Here is a 19,789-nt window from a genome sequence, read left to right on the forward strand (position 1 = left end):
TGACGGCGATAACGGTCTGTGGAAAGAGAGAGAGAGGGAGTCAGGAGAGCGAGAGGAGAAAGAGGGTCATGGAAGTCGTGCGGGGATGGATCAAGGCATAGTGATTGGGCTGTGCAAGTGCAAAAGACGAAAATACCTCTGGACCGGCACAAAATTGCATGGCGCTACCGCAGAGTTCCATGGCGCGATCCAATCCATTCACCTCTTGATCTGACGGTCACCGCTGAGGCCTCAATCTCCGGCACGAATCTATAATTGAGATGCCGAATTTGAGGGTCCGGCTGGAGGACTCGAGCCTAGGGTTTTTTGGTTGGTCTGCCCACCGGCGCGCGTACGACAACACTTCCATAGCCAAAGCCAAAGTGATATACCCTTCTCCCCGCCGCCACTTCCACGCCTAACTCTAGTGCCGCCGCCAGTGGTAGCGCTCTGCCCCCTCCAGCGGAAATCTCTTTGGACGGGGCGGCGAATACGGAGAGTCGCCGCAGATGGCGGACCGTTTGACCCGTATCGCGATCGTGAGCGAGGATAAGTGCAAGCCCAAGAAGTGCCGCCAGGAGTGCAAGAAGAGCTGCCCCGTTGTCAAGACCGGTAATTCGCCTCTCTCTCCACACTCGCGGGTCTGATCGATGTGGGCTTACGATTTGTCTGCCGGTGCTATTGGCGAATCAAAGCGTAGATCCCAGTGGTTTCCCATTTCCACGGGGCAATCTGTTTATATGATGATTCTGATTTCAAGCTGACTGGTGTGTGCCTTGTACTAGCAGGATCTGGGGAATTGGATCGCTTAACATGGTCACGTTTTTGTTTTGGCAGCTGTAGTATCGTTGCTACGAACTTGCTGAAGCGTTGTTACGTGCTTAAGATTTGATTCAGTTTCTCATACATGTTGCCATTTGTTTGTTATTGTAGTCTATGAACAAGGATCAGTGTCCACATTTATAGCGCTTATTGTGGCTGCACCAATTCTCCATTTCCCCTTTTGGTGCTTACAGTGTGTTTGGTTGAGGGGATTTAGTGTTAGGGAATGAGTGTTTTGGGGGTATTGAAACATATAATCCATTATTTGGCCGGTGGCAAGGGAGTTGAGGAGGAAAGGGGGAAAGGGAATTAAGGAGCCCAATTCCCAAAATTCGAACTAAGGCCCTGTTCGGATGCACTCCACTCCTTCAAATCTCTGACTCCACTCCCAGCTCCTTGACTGATGGCTCCTCCAATGAAAATCGAGAGTTGACAAGACGTTTGGCAACTGACTCCACTCCAAAGTCCATACACGATCGATCATAAGGGTGCAGGGGCCGTCGAGCTCCTCCACGTCGTCGCCGGCCGCCGCGTCACGGTCGCCGACGTCGTTCCTCCTGGCGTGGACGTCCTGTAGGTCCTCGAGGTCTTCTTCCCGCTCAACGACGCCGTCAACTATGACGGCCAGCAGCTCCCGCTCTTCACCGTGCAGGTCACGCAGCTCGCCGGCGGCGTCTTCGTCGGCGTCGTCTGCAACCACGCACTGGCCGACGGAACGGCCGCCTTCTGGGGATTCCTCAACGCGCTGGTCGAGATCACGCACGTCAGCCTGGCGCCTCCGGAAGCTCCAGCATCGCGCCAAAGGCTTGTTCCAGCGCTGGTCGCCCGACGGCGGCATGGCGCCGGCGGCGATCATGCTGCCATGCCCGGACCTGTCAAAGCTCATCCAGAGGCCGGCACGGACGCCGCTGCGCGGGCGCGTGCTGCACTTCTCGGCGGAGTCACTGGCGGCACTCCAGGAACAGGCCGGGGACGCGGCGGGCGCGGCCGCCTGAGCTCGCTGATGTGGTGTGGCGCACACGGACGCGGCCTTCCGGGAGCACGTCGTGGCGTGGACGGCGAGCCCGCCAGGAACAACGCTAATGGGTGGCGCCGAATCGCTGTGAGAGAGAAAGAAATTGGATCGAGCTGGCACAGGGAGTCGCCCGCGGAGCTCGGTATTAGCCACTCCGCCGGATTGAACTGCATCCAGCTCCGCTCCACTCCGTCTACTCCGAGGAGCGGTAGCGTTCGACGCCACTCCGCCCGCTCCAGGAGCGGAGTGCATCCGAACAGGCTCTAAATCTCACCTCACACCAAACGTGGGTTTTAGAGTAATAATCAATTTCCCAAGCCTAATCCCCCAACAAACTCCCACATCTAAACTCCCATCCCCTTTCCCTAACATTACCAAGCACGTTGATGTGTTATGCATGCTAGAGGGTTTCCTAGCTAAAGTGCTGCTGTGGTTATGACAATTAACTGTCTTATTGTACAGGAAAGCTTTGCATTGAAGTTAGTCCAGCGGCCAAACTTGCATTCATTTCTGAAGAGCTGTGTATTGGTTGTGGTATTTGTGTTAAGGTATGCTTGTCATTTAATACTGCAATTAAGATGTATGATTTTTCATAGTGTTACTATAATCTTCTCACTTCTGCTGTAATACTTGATGCAGAAATGCCCTTTTGATGCCATTGAAATCATCAATCTTCCAAAAGATTTGGAGAAAGATACTACCCATCGCTATGGACCGAATACCTTCAAATTGCACAGGTACTTTTTTAATCAAAGAGCCTCGTGCTGCGGTTGGATGTCGGTATTAAAGGCCTCCGTATTGAATTGGTTTCAATACCAATTCAGTGGGGAAACTGTAATGGACATGAATACTATTTCGCTTGTTTCGATGCTCATGGAATTGGCTCATGGAATCCCAGTGAGGTTTCAATACCAAATCTTGTTTGGATGGCAAACTATGGAATTGCATAGTGCCTTGTTCTATATGTATCAAATCGAAATTTGTACAATTTGTGGCTATAATTTCCACACATAATTATAGTTCCACACATAATTAAGAATCATAAGTTCCACACAAAATTAAGAATCAATCCACCCGTCAAAGCAGAATCATAAGTTCCACACATAATATCAAAATTTGTACAATATGTCTCTTATGAAAAGCAACCAGCCAAAGCAGAGCCATAAGTTCCAAACATAATTAAGAATCAATCCACCCATCAAAATTTAACAATCAATCCTTCTGTTACTAATCTCATCTAGCAATACGGTGAAGAGAAACTAAATTTGGACTGGATGATTATATGAAACAAACAAAATTTCCTGCAGTGTCATAAGAGAGCAAGCACCATGAAATCTGTTCCTGCAGTTGACACTTGACAGTACATGGCTGGGTAATGTGCATTCGACCACCAACTGATGAATTAGTGAATTAGTAACGACTGAAGAGATAGCCAGATTGAAAGGACGTGAGCAATATTGCAATATTTTTATTTTGGCAACTCGTAACCAGCAGCAAAGAAGAAACAAACAAGGGACGAATCGCGAGAGATTGGATGGTTACCAATGCGTGCAGGTGGGGATGGAGGTGGTGACGGCGGGATCGGCAGCGCCGCCGGCGGCGGCGGCCATGGCTTGCTAGTCCTGACGGATGGCCACTGCAACTCCATGACGAGATCCGAGCCGGAGGGGGAGATGAGGCATCCATTGGAGGAGGGGGATGAGCTGAGGTGGCGGGGATTCAGGTGCCGGAGGGCCGGCGAGGACTGGCCACCGCCGTCGGAGGGCTTCCCCGCTGTCGGGGTCCTCTCAGGTCACGCGGGGGGCCGCTGTTTCCTTGGTCAAGCGAGGGAAGAAATAAAAATTGAATCGTTATTTTTTGTGGGATGGACGATGTCCAACCAAATCGGAGGGGTTGAGCTCGGAAACGTTGGGAGGGCTAGCGATTTCGGTGCTGTATTCATTTTATTTCAGACTGCTGTTTCCATGTGCATGCCAAACAGCTGAATTGGAAATTCGGGAATACCAAATCCAATTCAGGGCCTCATTACAGACATCCAAACGCAGCGTTGTTGTATGGATGTGTATTGTTTTTTGGTATTTGTGTGTTATTTAATCTGGGTTGAGGCTGCCCTTTCGAAGAAGTAATAATTTAGAGTTTGCAGGTTGCCTGTTCCAAGACCTGGTCAAGTTTTGGGTCTTGTTGGAACCAATGGAATTGGGAAGTCAACAGCACTTAAAGTCTTAGCTGGCAAGCTGAAGCCCAATCTGGGACGATTCAAAGTATGTTCAGTATCTCTTCTCTGATTCCTGTCTGATGGTTGGTTTCAACTGGTTTCTTAGATTGGGGGAGCCCCTTAACTCCCTGCACAACAGATGGTTATTCATAGATCTTCTCTTGCAGAATCCACCTGACTGGCAAGAGATCCTTACATATTTCCGTGGGTCTGAACTTCAGAACTATTTTACGCGCATATTGGAGGATAACCTGAAGGTTCTACTTTTTACTTATCGTCCTTGTAATTCATGCAGGGCTTGTTAATACGTGTTTTCAACAAGCTCTTGATATCCAGCTTATAATCACTTTCCACGTGTGCTAAGAATTTTTTTGTAATGCATCTGAATAGTTTGACTATACACATATAGATAGTCTGAGATTATTCAAGTCTTGGGGTTGTCACCATATTGTAGTTACTGACATACCAAATACTCCTTACGTCCGAGTTTATTGGTCTGGATGCCCAGTTCTATAGGACCAAGGGACTCAGCCATCTTAATTGCATAGTCCTTTGATCTCTCCCCCAAGTCTGCATGCGGTCGCTCTCCTGCTTGCGTGCCCCAGTCAATAGCATGCATGCAGCAGCAGCAGCCTATTTCTCTCCCCTAGCTTGCATGTGTATGCATGTCCAATCATCACATGGGACTAGCAACAGATCACCAGAGAAACACAGCGCTATAAAAGCAAATGGCTTAACAAATATGGACGCCGTATGGTGCGCCGGCCCTTCAATCCTGGACGGAGGAAGTACCTAGTACTCAGACATTTTTGAATAGGCTGTTCCAGTGTATGATTTTGCATCTGTCTTATGCTGTTGAACGCTTCTGATACTGTGCATTCTATCTCTGCCCCCCATATTCTATAGGCAATCATCAAGCCACAGTATGTCGACCATATTCCAAAAGCTGTTCAAGGAAATGTAGGGCAAGTACTTGAGCAGAAAGATGAGCGGGATATGAAAAATGAGCTGTGCGTTGACCTTGAATTGAACCAAGTTATTGACAGAAATGTAGGAGATCTGTCTGGTGGCGAGCTTCAGAGATTTGCAATAGCAGTTGTTGCTGTACAAAGTGCAGAAATTTACATGTTTGATGAGCCATCAAGTTATTTGGACGTTAAACAGAGGCTTAAGGCTGCCCGAGTCATTAGGTCTTTGCTTAGATCAAACAGGTAATGCATCATTTGTTATCCTAATTATCTTTTGGATCTTTTGACTAAAAGCTTCAAGAAATTTGTTATGAAGTGTTCTCTGATTTGTTTTCAGCTATGTCATTGTTGTCGAACATGACTTGAGTGTCTTAGATTACTTGTCCGACTTTATTTGCTGCTTATATGGGAAGCCAGGTGCTTACGGTGTAGTTACGTTACCATTTTCTGTCCGAGAAGGTATCAATATTTTCCTGGCTGGATTTGTTCCAACAGAAAACCTTCGGTTTCGAGATGAATCTCTTACATTTAAGGTAACATTGGCTCATAGGATTTGAAATACTTGTTCAGTTATGAAACCTTTGTCTTATTTTAGTATGGTCCTGTTAGATTGCGGAGACCCAGGAAAGCGCAGAGGAAGTTGCTACGTACCAGCGGTACAAGTACCCTACCATGAGCAAAACACAGGGAAATTTCAAGCTCTCTGTTGTTGAGGGTGAATTCACTGATTCTCAGATTGTTGTGATGCTTGGTGAGAACGGCACAGGGAAAACTACATTCATCAGAATGCTGGTACATCTTTCTCTCTCTCCCCTCCCTCCGCCCTACTTCCCTCTCTCACCTTATTCTTATCTTGCAAACCTTGTAAGTAGTGCTAGTATTTGAAATGATATGAGAACCTTTGGCTCTTTAGTTTCTTACCATTACGGACACTGAGCTTGACACTATATAGAAAAAATCACGACTATCCATTTCAAGGTTGAAATTTCAACAAGTGCAGAATATGTCTAGTTTTTTCTTTGCCACTATTAAAACTTGTGTTAACTCCCTAGTAGTGTAGTACTCTGAAAGTCAACTAAGTACTACCGAATCAAGATTCCTATTGGATATTGTTAACACAATTTAGTTTGGTGGTGCTTCAAACCCAATGTATACAATTTAGTATGTTGCTGTTCTCAAGGGGCGCAGTATTTTGCCTACCCCAACTTGTTTGGGACTAAAAGGCTTTGTTGTTGCTGTTTGAAAATGTTCATCTAAGATGAATGCAGTTTACTCTTCTCTATAAAGCGGGGTGCAACATTTAATCTATTGATATCGGCTATTTAAAGGTGTGAATTTTACCTTAAGAAATCGAGGATACCCTGTCTTTCTGATGGTACTGTATTGTATACTTATGATTTTATAAGAAATTTACTGTTACATGGCTCAAATCATGTGAAGCTTATCTGGCTAAAATAGTACATGATGTAATTTACTGAATTGATGAAGCAGTTGCATCATACTTTCTTGTTGTGACTGGACAGGCCGGGTTGTTGAAGCCAGATACCATGGAAGGAACCGAGGTTGAAATTCCTGAATTCAATGTGTCCTACAAGCCTCAAAAGATCAGCCCAAAATTCCAGCATCCAGTGAGGCACTTGCTTCATTCGAAAATACGCGATTCATATACTCATCCTCAGTTTGTATCTGATGTTATGAAACCACTACAAATTGAGCAACTCATGGACCAGGAAGTTATTAATTTATCAGGTGGAGAGCTCCAGAGAGTAGCATTATGTTTGTGCCTTGGAAAGGTATTTTCTTCTTCCACTTCAAACTTTGTACGGGATAAAGCAATTCTTTTTTGCATCATATGGTTTTGAACTTCTGAAGGCTTCTCATCTTGTATTGTTTTTAAATGTTCAATATACTAAATGTATATTTTCCATTTAGTTTTTTAAGACTCCTTTCTCGCTCTGCTTTTATGGTTGAGTAAGATTTTGGATATTGTATCAAGCACAAAGATAATATATGGTCCATAATCTATTTGTGATGCTTCACCCTGCTTTAGTGTGATCTTTAGCATGTCTAAATATCAACACAGTCCTTGGCTCATGTGTGAAAACGATTTTCCTAAACGGTACTCCTTCCACCCCATAATATAGTCCACATTGGTTTTACCAAAAGTCAGGCTTCGCAAACTTTGACCATGTTTATAAGGAAAGCCATCTATATCTACAATATCAAATGTATACCATATGCAATTTATACTTCATGATGAATCCAATGGTGTTGAATTGGCATTCTAGATGTTGATAAATTTCAATTTTTCTATAAACTTGGTCAAGGTTTACAAGATTTGACTTGGAAAAAATCTAATATGTACTATATTTTGTGACGGAGGGAGTAATATTTAATGGGGCCAAGAACATACGTCCTGTCAGCTTATTGATACCAACTTTGTGGCTGTTCAGCCTGCAGATATTTATTTAATTGATGAGCCAAGTGCATATCTCGATTCAGAGCAGCGTATTGTTGCCTCGAAGGTTATCAAAAGATTCATCCTTCATGCAAAGAAAACTGCATTTATTGTGGAGCATGATTTCATTATGGCAACCTACTTAGCGGACAAGGTTATTGTTTATGAGGGACTTGCTTCTATTGACTGTACTGCCAATGCACCACAGTCTTTGGTATCTGGGATGAATAAATTCTTATCGGTAAGTGCAGGGTAATAAATATTTACAAGATACTCCCTGCTTATATTTCTTCACAGAGGGAGTACTATACTTCCTCCGTCTCGGTTTATTAGCCCTCCTCGTATTTTGGGTCAACCTTTGACCATAGGTTTGACTGCAAAATAGAAATGATATGCCATAAAAAATATAGTTGGATTCCTAGTGGAAACTAGTCTGTTTGTGTACCTCGCTGGTAGATTTTGTGTTGATTTTCATATTTTGCATAAAATTGTACTTGTCTAACCTCCTATTCAGTCATGGAAGTTTATATTTACATCTTCTCTTGTCTTTATCAACATGTATGCGTAACGAATAAATATGCAGGTGTTAGGTAGTTTCTGGAGGCCATTATTTGGGTTTTAATATATTGTATCATAGTTACCTCTATAAGCTTGATTTAGGAACAATATATAGAGCCACAAAAGTGTATAGAAAAACAGCAGCAAACTTTTCAAAATATATGTTCACCTACTCCATATCATAGACTTCCATGTACAGCAACACATAAATGTGAGCTGCAGCATTTAAGCATATTTGTGCACATCAAGGCTAAACTCGTAAAAATCATGGCACAATATTAAACAGAGTTTACAAACTATACTATTACCTAAACGCTTTGAAGGAGCAACAAATAATGCAGCCCATAGGAAAAATGCTCATAATTCTAAAAGTGTTCCAGAACTGAAACCCCCCAAGTGCCACATCTTGACCTGCGTTTGGATATGATGTATACATATACACATGGATCACATAATTTTGTTTACAATGAAAATGTAATAGTTGAATGCGCATCACAACTTGTGGTAGTTGAATGAACCTCCTGTAACTTGTGTTGGATCCAGATCGCAAAGAGGCGGTTGCACATGGAAAAATGACTTCGTTGAGCAAAACCTATATTGATTATCTTCTCCGCCACCATATTAAATCATCAACTAGGAGAACATTTTAGCAGCATTTCAATTACATTGGCATCAAAATCTTATAACTCAATAATTACACTTAGCAAAAATCAAGAATAAATGCCATGATTTCACCTGCCGTGTTTCATTTTGCATAGTGATAGAAGAAACTCAACAATGAACATTGTCAGTCGTTTGCATTAAATTAAACAACATCATACGATAGCAAATTCCCCATTCACATCACGAATTTCCCCTTCAGAATTCAGACCTAAGGGTAGCATGTTCCTGATTTAAAAGAAACAAGTGTGACTAAATCAGAAAGAGCACACTACAAAGTAAATAGTCATGATGTGAATGGGTCGATGTTACCCATTGGGACATTGGTCCGGCCCTGCCCATAACAAAGCCGATGGGTCTTGTGGGCCGACTTCATAAGAAAATTGGGCCAGGGGAGCCGGTCATCACCGGTCCACCGGGACAAACGGGTCTACCCTAATTTAGTTGCCCAAGGCTGTAGTCTGCCGTTATGATGCACATGCCTTTGTTAGGTTGTTACCCTTGTGCTTGTATGAAAATTTCAAACTAATGACCCAAGACCACTTTTGTTTCAGAGTTACAAAATGCTACCGTATGGTGCAAACGGTTCGTGGTAGAAATAGAAACGAAGGTGCATATATTCTTTTTTTCATTGAACAAATAAATTCTAAATATCTTAACTTACTAAAAATTCCTACAGCTAAATGATGCTAGTTGAAACAAGTTGTTGTGTAAATGCTCTTTGCTTTTGTACATTATACTATTAAAATGGGATGGACATGAGGCAACTTGGTATTGGACCATTGGGTCGGCTCTATGTCCCTGAAGAGAATAGAGGGGCCTGCAGGGACCAGGTCTGGGCCGGAGCGGTCTGGCCCATTCCCATCCTGAGTAAATAGTACAACTAACTTTGAACCATGTGCATATCTAATTGTGCTATATAAAACTGAAAAAGATAGAATAGGTACAGTCCAGGGAAATCCATTCTTACCTATGAGAGTTGTTACCGTGTTTTCTGAAACATAAGAAGCTTGCATGCATGCGCCGAAAAGAGCAGTTACGGCAAGCCAGACCTGTAAGAGAGAAACTTCCTTCAGCATCCCATAGATGCGCACAACCTGCAAAACAAAGAAGAAATACTTTGCATCTCCAACAGTCCAAGTCCAGCATAGTTCTAAGGGCCCTGTAGATGAAAATCTGAAAAAACAAACATGACAGAGCAGCTTGCACAGGAAAAGAAGCTAATAGTGAGGAGACCAAATACTAATAGCAGTGCACAGTATGTAGTTTAACACCTGGAATTTGAAATTTTGATAGGAGAGGCACAACATGGCAAGATCTAGGAGAATGGGTTCGAGCAAAGCAACAAACTTGAGTATTACCAGTGGATCTAAAAACCTGTTGAGCAAGATTATGTGCAATACCATTAATCTCTCTAGAAATATGAAACACCTTCGGGTGCAAGGAAGCAGTTTGCTTGAGAAAAATGGCCAGATCCTTTCTAATGTTCCAAGGAATAGAGCAGTCCAAGGTGTTTCTCAGAGCAGCATACTTGGCAAGAGAAAGACAATCAGTCAAAAAAATTGGATGAACAACATTAAGCTGAGAGGCTATATAAGCAGCAGAAGAAAGAGCAATGGCTTCAGCTTGTAAAGGAGTGGAAGTAGATGTTGCCGAGGCCTGAATCTGAACATTGATTTCTCCTTGAGCAAATGGAATTGAGATGTAAATTCCAACACCTGTGGCAACTTCATCTGGTGGAAGACCAGGGACTTTCTTTGTTCTGAAAGCTGCATCAGAAATTTTTTCGCTCCGACAATTAACAAATCAGACTTGAGCGTGGTACCTTGCAAAGGAAGCTGATTGTTAGCAAGATGATGTTGAATCTGTTGTTGCTTATTAGAAAGACTTGAAAGAACATCATCAGAGTCCAAATTCAAAGCAACCGCTGCAATGTTAACTTGATAAGGAAGAGCTTTCTTTCAATCAAAAAGAAAATCATTGCGAGCTTTCCAAAGGCACCACAGAAAATTAAGAATATTTGGAATAGAACCATGTGGATGCCTCATCTGAATGAGGGATGTAAGCACTGAATGCATCGTAGAATGTCCTTGAAGCAAAACATCCGCTTTAAGAAACCAAGGAGAGGAGAACCAGGCTGCACGAGCAAAGTGGCAAAGAAAAAAGAGATGAAACTCATCCTCTTGCTGACCACATCGGCAACACATCTGAGAAATGTGAATTGAGAAACGACCAGCGCGCAATCCCGTAGGCAAAGCATTTCTCAGAAGTCTCCAGGCAAAAGTTTGCACCCTAGGGAGAATGTTTTCAAAACAATTTAAGAAGATCTTTTAATACCGAAGGAACAACACTAGGGGCATGTCTAGGATTAGAATGGATTTCTTGCAAACACAGTTTGTAAGCAGATTTGGACGAACAAATGCCATTAGGAGTAAGATCCCAACAAAGCAAATCTGGAACATCATCATCAACAATATCAGTTTGAACAATAGCAGAAGCCATGGGTTGTTGGAAAAGCGAGAAAATAAGAGCATGATTCCAAATCTTTTCCTGGAAGCCAAAGATCTTTAACCAAAGCAGGATACAGAAAACCAGATTGTTGTGGTATAAGGTGATCATGGATTGAACTCCAATTAGTACACCAAGGCATGCTCCAAATGGAAATGTTACCTTGCATAATTTGATAAAAACAATGAGTTCTAAGCTTGGGTAACATTTTTAGAATAGAAGCCCAAAAGGCAGACTTTGGAGGAGTAGCAGTGGCTGTCCAAATGGAAGCAGCTAGGAAATATTTCGCTTTGAGCACAAGATACAAATGAGAAGAGTGAGATTTAGCTAACCTCCAAGCAGCTGCTAGAAGAAGACTTTCGTTGATGGCCTTTAAATTCCTTATGCCCAGACCTCCTTCATCTTTAGAATTGCAAATGTCTTTCCATGCCCTAAGACAAAGGTTCTTTGTAGAGTCATTTTCTCTAATACCTGTCCACCAGAAATTTCTAATAATAGCCGTAAGTTTAGCAATGAATTTCTTCGTGAACAAGATATTAGCCATATAATAAACAGGGATGGCCGAAAAAACAGAACGAATCAACTCAAGACGGGCAGCATGAGAAAGCATGTTGGCTTTATAGGAAGGCAACTTATTCAAGAATTTATCGAGAACAAAGTTATAGGCAACAACCCTGTTTTTAGCAGGAAGAACCAGCGGGTGACCAAGATGGGTAAAATTAGCATCCAAGGAAGAAACAGGGAAAATTTGCTTAATATCTTGCACAATATTAGAAGGAACATAAGTGCTGAAAAGAATGGCAGATTTGGTCCAGTTTGGAATTTGTCCAGAAATAGCACAAAATTGATGAATCAGATTAGCCATAGTGGTAGCCTCCTGAAGAGTGGCCTGTCCACAAACCAACAAGTCATCTGCAAAAAGAATAGAGTGAATGGAGGGGCAGTTTGGTCCAAGGGAAATGCCCTGAAGATGATGAGCTGCAAGAGCCTCATTAAGAGCAATGGACAATTCATTAATAGCAAGGACAAATAAATAAGGAGACATAGGACAACCTTGTCGAATACCCCGAGAATTTTTAAACTTATGAGATGGCTGACCATTAATAACAACAGAAAACGTGGGCGAAGAGATGCATGCATGAACTAAATTTATAAAATGACTATGCAGCCCTTTATGTGTAAGCGCAGAAACAATGAAACTCCATTCAAGATGATCGAACGCTTTAGCAAGATCAATTTTAAGCATGAAAGCATTATGTTTCCAAGATTTCAAAGAGAAAGAGTGAGTAATTTCTTGGGCAATAATGATGTTGTCACTAATTCTTCTACCTTCAATAAAAGCTTGCTGAGCTGGATCTATGTAATTAGGAAGGTGAGGTTTAATCCTGTTAGCAAGCGACTTTGCAATAATTTTGTAAACAACATTGCAAAGACTTATAGGACGATAGTCCATAGGGACTTGGGGAACCAATTTCTTTGGAATGAGAGCAATATTTGTATCATTAATGTGAGGAGGCAAAACAGCAGTATGATACAAATTGACCACAAGCTGAGTAACCTCATACCCTATCCAATCCCAAGCAGCCAAGTAAAATTCAACATTGAAACCATCAGGCCCTGAAGAAGCATTTAACTTCATGTCTTTAAGAATGTGCAAAACCTCATGTTTGTTAGGAAGAGAATAAGTTGGATCCAAAGTATCATTAGGCCATTGAGTGAACTCATGAGGTCTATCAGCATTATTATTAGAAGAGGAGAAAATATATCGAAAATAATTGACAAACGGATTAGTGATAGCCGTAGGTTTGAAATGCAGCATGTTGTTCTCATCCTTAATAGAACAAATAGTATTACGCTTCCTACGTTTAACAACAGCCTGGTGGAAAAACTTAGTATTACGGTCTCCAGCCCCAGCCCAATTTTTCTTGCTGCGTTGCTTGTAAAAATGATTAAGGGCCAGTTCTTTTGGCGGCTTAAAAAATAAGCCGCCTCCTCCCTAGCTTTTGTCATAAGTCCCCTTCCTTATTTATTGGGGCTTCTGAACTAGTTATGGGATTACTAATCTAGAAGCCTCCATGAATTTTGGGAGCGGCTTATTTTTTAAGCTGGGGAGAGGCGGCTTATTTTTTAAGCCGCCCAAAAGAACTGACCCGAAGCTTGGAAATAGTCTGCTCATACCTGACCGTGAGAGCACCTTCAAGAGCATGGTCCAGCTGTTGAGATGGTAGTTGTTGCAGCTGATTGATCTGTTCTTCTAGCTTCAAAAGATCACTTTGTAGTGACTTCTTTTTCCTGCACCACACTTTAAGTGAACCTGCCAAAGAAGAAGTCTTGGCTGCAAAAGAAGTAAGAGAACAATTGTTCCAGGCAGATTTAGCAAAATTGGCAAAATCCTTTTCCATCAGCCACCAATTCTCAAATTTAAAAGCTTGTCTGGGTTTAACAAAGTTCCCCTCTGTCGACATTAAAATGGGAGCATGATCACTAAGAATAATAGGCAGATTAAAAACTTTAGTATTAGGGTAGTGCATGCACCACTCTGCATTGACCAAACAACGATCAAGACGACGATAAATGGGTTTAGAAGTGTGCTGATTGCCATGCCAAGTATACGCCGGACCACTAAAACCTATGTCAAAAAACCCACAATTTTTAACAAGAGAACGAAAAGCATTCATACGAAAGTAATTCACAGTGCCATTACATCCATCTGTATCATACAAGATGTCATTGAGATCTCTCATACAGATCATGGGCATACCCAGATTATCATACACAAAAGTGGAAATTTGACTCCAAATGGCACTAGTCTGCCTATGATATGGGTCACCATACATACAAATCAAGCAAAATTGGACCCCAGAAGCTAGATGGACTACATTAGCTAATATATAGTGGAAGGAAGCACTATGAACAGTGACTTTGAGTTCATCACCCCACATGAGCCAAAGCCATCAAACCTATTAACAAGATCGACAGAATGGACTTTGGAAGATTTAATTTCTGAGACAAATGTTACCTGAGCTTTCGTGGAGCGAATCAAGTTGGCCAAGAAGAGCATACGATCATTGCCGAGGCCCCGGCCCATACCTCGGCAATTCCAAGCTATGGCCCTCGTGACGCCTGAGTTAGGGCCGCGTGCCACTGCGTAAGAAAAATATTGAGTCATGCTCGAGTCCACCTGACCACCTAAGTCCGCCTCCTGCTCCTCCTTTTCCTCGACAATTCCATTCTATCAGCTTCATCTCCCTTGATACTCAGCCTGTGGATGTTCGCAGCCGCTGCAAAGCAGAGCCCCCAACGCCACCAAAAAGCAGAAACCCCAAACACGCCACAAGAAAGCAGAGCAACCGGGAGATGAGACTTCTGCACATGAGCTCATCGGATCAAGACACCGGCAAAACTATAGTGATTAGCAGGAGGACTAAGAGAATCAAAAGCTACAGAGGCGGCTCGCAGCAGATCTGACGGATTAGCGATTAACACAAGACACAACCGATGGAAGACTGCGTGAGGCAACCGAACAAGAGGAATAAATACCTAGGATCAGGATAAATAGGGAATCTGCACGCTTGAGAAGATCCCCACAAAAGCACAGAAAATTGGATTTGATCTAAACCGGGAGACAAAAATCAATCTTGACCTCTTCCTCTACGAACTGTGGAGAGGAACAGAGAACAGATGATTTTTCAGATCTGGATGGACCAAGAGGATTGGAGAAGAAAGAACAGAGAAGAGTTGGGAATCAGAAAAGGAAGAAAGAACAAAGAAGAATCAAGAACAAGAATCAGGAGGAAGAGGACGGCAAGTCGCCAATCACCGGCATATCGCCAAGTCGCCAACCCGGACACGGCTCTCCACATAAGTGAAAATACTCTAGCTGATCTTCTAACTTTCTTGGTGCAGTACATGAGTCACCTCTATATTCCTTAACCTGCACCAAGTTGCCATGACCATTAACCATGGAATACTTATACTGATTCACGTATTTTTATTTGCAAGGTGGTACTACTTGATATTCTGCCAATACCCGTCAATACTTGTTAGCTAACAAAAACTGCGGCAGCGAGCCACAAACTTCATCTATCTGCCAAACTGTCCACATATGTTTAAGAACAAAAATGTTAGGTATAGATCTTTCAAAGAATGAAAAAGTAATGATACCTTTTTGTTGTCCGACCGAAATAAGCACCGGTGAAACGACCTGCTGCCAAGGGTTGTGCATGTCCGTCCTGGTGGCTATTGCTGCACTGCTGATGAGTTCTTGGCCGCGTGTTGGCCACCGCTGGGTTGGTGTGCCCTGTGTCGATTTGTGCGGCGGTAAGCGCTGATGCTGAGCAGCCTGCAACTGTCAGGAGGCGCTGCTTCCACCTTATCTCCCCGCTGGCTGGTGTGGCTCCAATGGAGAAACAGCGCGAGGCAACAACAACAGATGGTGCGGCTGTGCGGATCTTGCGAACTGTGGGGCTTCGTCCGTCGAGGACAGGGACAACGACCGGAGTGGTGATCGGCGACCGGTCTCCTGGATGGCTAGACAGCGCGCGGACACGGCTTCGGCGGGTGATCAGGTGCTGGGATGGAGAGGCGGCACAGCGGCGCGCAGCAACTTGGCCCCCGACGGTGTGTGCATGGATGGATGCCAAAGCTAAATTTCCCACGCAATTCACGCACAGATCAACAACAGTAGGTGTGGAGGATAACGACGGAAGTGGTGAATGATGGCCGGGATGGTACTCGAGCGATGGGGAGGAGGGCTTTTATAGGCCTTACGGTGCATGAGCGGCGACACAGCGTTGATGTTGTTGTGGTGGGCGGCGGTGTTTGACGGGTCTCTTGTAGAGAGCACTCGACACGTCGAGAACCGAGCTATAAATAATTAAATATCTGATTCTATGGCGGTTGATTGCTCGTAGCAAAACCTACCCAGAAATTGTACCCCCTCTACTGCCCAGAATTACATGTATCTTCTATATAGATTAGGAAGAGGCTGGAAAAAACTCAAAAAAAAAGAGGAGAAAAAGGATTCCTACAGGATGTAGGGTCTTATTACTTACAAGTTTCTAATGATACTACTTTTGCTACATAAAAAAAGGAGAAAAAAGGATTCCTAGGTGGAGTATTTTATTATTTAAATGTATGGTCAAAATTTGAAATAAAAATACTTGTGGGATAATAAACCAGAATGCAGGAAGTAGTAATCGAATCTTCCATCTCTGGTTGAGTTGTAGGCATGCAGCTTTCTGTAAGATTAACTTTCAGTAGGATTCTCCAATTCTAGATTTGCATATGCAAACATTAAAGTAGTGTTTTGTTTACAGACTCTTTGTTTTGGGGTGCTAATTTCCCTTTTGTTTTTGTTGTTGTTTTCTGATAGCATCTTGACATTACATTTAGAAGAGACCCGACCAACTACAGGCCACGAATCAACAAACTGGAATCTACTAAGGACAGAGAACAAAAGAATGCAGGGTCCTACTACTACCTAGATGACTAGTGAGAGGGGGCAGCACAGGTTGCTACAATTTGGTATTGGTTAATGGCTGCACGTATCTTATTCTTGATTGTTTAGTGAATTTGTTTCTTTTTGGGCTCCTGTGTAGATTCTTGTTGGACGTCAATAATGTTTTGAACCCTTCCGGATCATGCGCGAGGCTAACGAGAACTTGCCATGACGTGTGTCCATGAGACATGTGAATTGGCCACAGGAGTGAAGTGCATCGAGTGTGGTGCTTGGGTTTCAAAGAAGTGCATGTGTTGAAACTGTATTTTTTGTTGGTTTGAGCTGTGGGGAGAACGATTATCAGTTTTCTTGTATTTGCATTGCTGTATCATGGCTTTACCATCTCATATTGTTTTATCGTGAAATCTTATAATGCATATTCTTTTGGAGCTTATTATAGTCCTCTCAGTAGTTTATCCTCATTGTATTTTATGTCCTCTCACTAGTTGGTTCCGTTCCTTTTGAACTAGTCTTATGAAAGACGAAGTGTGGTGGGCAGTACACGCTATACATTTTATTTTTTTTGTTCACCTTAGAATTACATTTTTGCTAATTTTCAGCTTGTGTTCACCATAGAATTTTATTTTTGCTAATATCCACGTAGAATTTTATTTTTGCTAATTTCCAGTTGATTGATTTTAATTTGTTTTTAGTCAAAATTTTGGTTTGTTGGGTCTTGTCTTTGTCGGGTTTTCTAAAGAACTAGGCCCGTGTGGAGGGTCACTTCCCTCTTCGTCCTAGCCGGATGAGGGGGACAAGCAAGGAGAGGCATTCCTTGGGAAAGGTTAGGGACTGTGCTTGTCCCATGGGCGAGATTTTCCTTTTGATCCCGTGCACTACTCGTCCCTGATGTAACGAACTAGAACCTAGGATAATAGGATTCAAGATGGAATTGGGGGTTTGGGAATAATCTCAGAGTGAAGCTTGCTATAGAAGAGTTCAGTTCATACATGATCAACAAAGCAATACGACGTGTACTCTCTACTTAAGAAGGCAGGAGAGCTGCTCACTCACGCGACTCTGTAGTTCATGGGCCTAGGCCTGGGATTACGGGACGCAACGTGTACTCTCTACTTAAGAAGGCAGGAGAGCTGCTCACTCACGCGACTCTGTAGTTCATGGGCCTAGGCCTGGGATTACGGGACGCAACGTGTACTCTCTACTTAAGAAGGCAGGAGAGCTGCTCACTCACGCGACTCTGTAGTTCATGGGCCTAGGCCTGGGATTACGGGACGCAACGTGTACTCTCTACTTAAGAAGGCAGGAGAGCTGCTCACTCACGCGACTCTGTAGTTCATGGGCCTAGGCCTGGGATTACGGGACGCAACCCGGTCACAACCCATGTGTCGTGACCCCCCCCCCCCCCCCCCCCCCTCCTTTGTAGAAATGGCGTATGCCCATGCCACCCCTCTTGGAAACCAACGATGTAGATCACCTTCACTCTCCTAAGTTGTGTAGAATGCATGCCAACAAATCACTTGAAACATACCTATGTAGTAATCCACATGCCATGATTGGCGCAATGCTGCCGAATAAGTTGAGCTTGTTGCTGAAAGACGTTCGCCGAGGGGTGGGGGGTGGGGTGGGGTGGGGGGGGGGGTTAGCAATTGGGAGACGCGGATGATGGGATGAACTTGGCCTAATTTTGGCAGGTCTAGGCAGCATGCAATGTATTCGATGCGTCGGGGCACCATGTATGACTCGGAGAACCAGAATGATATCTTGTGGCCGGACCTCGTTGTTAAAGATGTTTGAATGTACTGTGGCATCTTCAGGAAGACTTTGTCACCCAAGGCAAGCTGTGCTCAAAATGCTTCTTATTTGCGTGATTCTTCATCCATTGTTAGACTTGAAGGAGTTGTTATCGTAGTAGCTGATATCACATTGTTCTTGTAGCATGGTGTGTATGCCAGGCACCACACTGGCCTTGTCCGCCACAATGAGGAGATGGCGAGGCTCGTGTCCATAGAGCACTTTGAACGGGGTATTATCTAGAGCAGAATGGTACATGGTGCTGTACTAGTACTCGGGTAGATGCAATCATTCAAACTATTTTCTGGACAGGCGCGAACAACACATTGCAGGTATGTCGCCATACACCAATTGAGGTGCTCTGTTTGTTCGTATGTTTAGGGGTGATAAGTTGAGCTCATATGACATCGTAGAGCTCGTATAGTTCTTGCCACAGCATGCTTGTGACGATCCAATCGCTGTCGGACATGAGCATTGATGTCCTGCAAATGCACGTGGTGTAGCCTTTCTGAAGTAAGAGTATCAAACCGAAAGCTAGGAAATGGTCTTTTCCCTTTATAGAGGTTTATTGGAATGTGCCTGCAAGTTAGTTCTGATTCAAAGCAAAAGCTACACGAAAGTGGAAATAATGGAGAAGTGTTTTTGGCGAGAATTAAAGTGCACAAGAATGGAAGTCAAGAACAAGAGACTAGTGGAAGCGATGATATATGCAGCATGCCTAAGGTGTTCTCGGAGAGTGTGCGATCACCATGTAACGACTCAAGACCGACACTTTAGATGCCTTCTATGGATTCTGAGTTTCGCCGTGTGACTTATTTGTCTGTTGCATTCTTCATAGCATCTTGCATTGCATCATGTCTTCATGACATTAATTTTTACCAACCCAAATGCTTCTTAAATAAATTGTATGGATCTTTGATCCATTTAAATCAAGGGAATTCACGTGGCGACTTCTCTTTATAATATATCCTCTTAATATTTAGGGAGCTATTATAAAATATTCCATTAATTTAGGATTGACCATAACACACGTGCAAAATAAATCCCATGCCTTTTGTGCTTCGAGTTGATCTCCAAACCTTGTCGATAATTCTTTCTCCATTCATCGAAGCTCTACCAAAAATATCAACATTTTTGGACCTTCCAAACCCCCACTCCCTATTCACCCATTTGAATTAATGCAAATGTGTTTGAATCTAAACCTTGCATCCATGCCCACTCCTATTTTCTTGGATTAAGCTCATTTTTCCGAGTCTGAGAAAATTAACCCCATGCCCACTTCTTTCCCAAACCTTTCCTTCTCTCTTTTCTTTCTTCCTATTTTTCTATAGATTGAAAAGAGAAGGAAGAAAGG

General features: G+C 43.3%; 1 protein-coding gene across 1 annotated transcript; it reads left to right on the forward strand.

Annotated features, from left to right (window-relative positions):
• The first annotated feature begins 287 nt into the window (after positions 1 to 287).
• LOC125551243 (ABC transporter E family member 2) lies at positions 288 to 17,077 on the forward strand. The gene is made up of 12 exons (XM_048714398.1): positions 288 to 591; positions 2,279 to 2,364; positions 2,456 to 2,553; positions 3,960 to 4,077; positions 4,199 to 4,288; positions 4,938 to 5,242; positions 5,337 to 5,532; positions 5,609 to 5,791; positions 6,523 to 6,792; positions 7,453 to 7,698; positions 16,558 to 16,695; positions 16,784 to 17,077. The coding sequence occupies exons 1-11, from the start codon at positions 489 to 491 to the stop codon at positions 16,675 to 16,677; spliced, it is 1,815 nt and encodes a 604-aa protein (XP_048570355.1). The 5' UTR covers positions 288 to 488; the 3' UTR covers positions 16,678 to 16,695; positions 16,784 to 17,077.
• Positions 17,078 to 19,789: the final 2,712 nt, after the last annotated feature.

The sequence above is a fragment of the Triticum urartu genome, chromosome 4, assembly GCF_003073215.2.
Source record: "Triticum urartu cultivar G1812 chromosome 4, Tu2.1, whole genome shotgun sequence".
NCBI lineage: Eukaryota > Viridiplantae > Streptophyta > Magnoliopsida > Poales > Poaceae > Triticum > Triticum urartu.

Excerpts from the sequence above, each read along its gene's own strand:
- LOC125551243 (XM_048714398.1), top strand. The coding sequence starts at position 489 with ATGGCGGACCGTTTGACCCGTATCGCGATCGTGAGCGAGGATAAGTGC. Across the intron at positions 4,289-4,937 it reads TATTGGAGGATAACCTGAAG|GCAATCATCAAGCCACAGTA; the intron begins GTTCTACTTTTT and ends CATATTCTATAG. Across the intron at positions 5,243-5,336 it reads TCTTTGCTTAGATCAAACAG|CTATGTCATTGTTGTCGAAC; the intron begins GTAATGCATCAT and ends ATTTGTTTTCAG.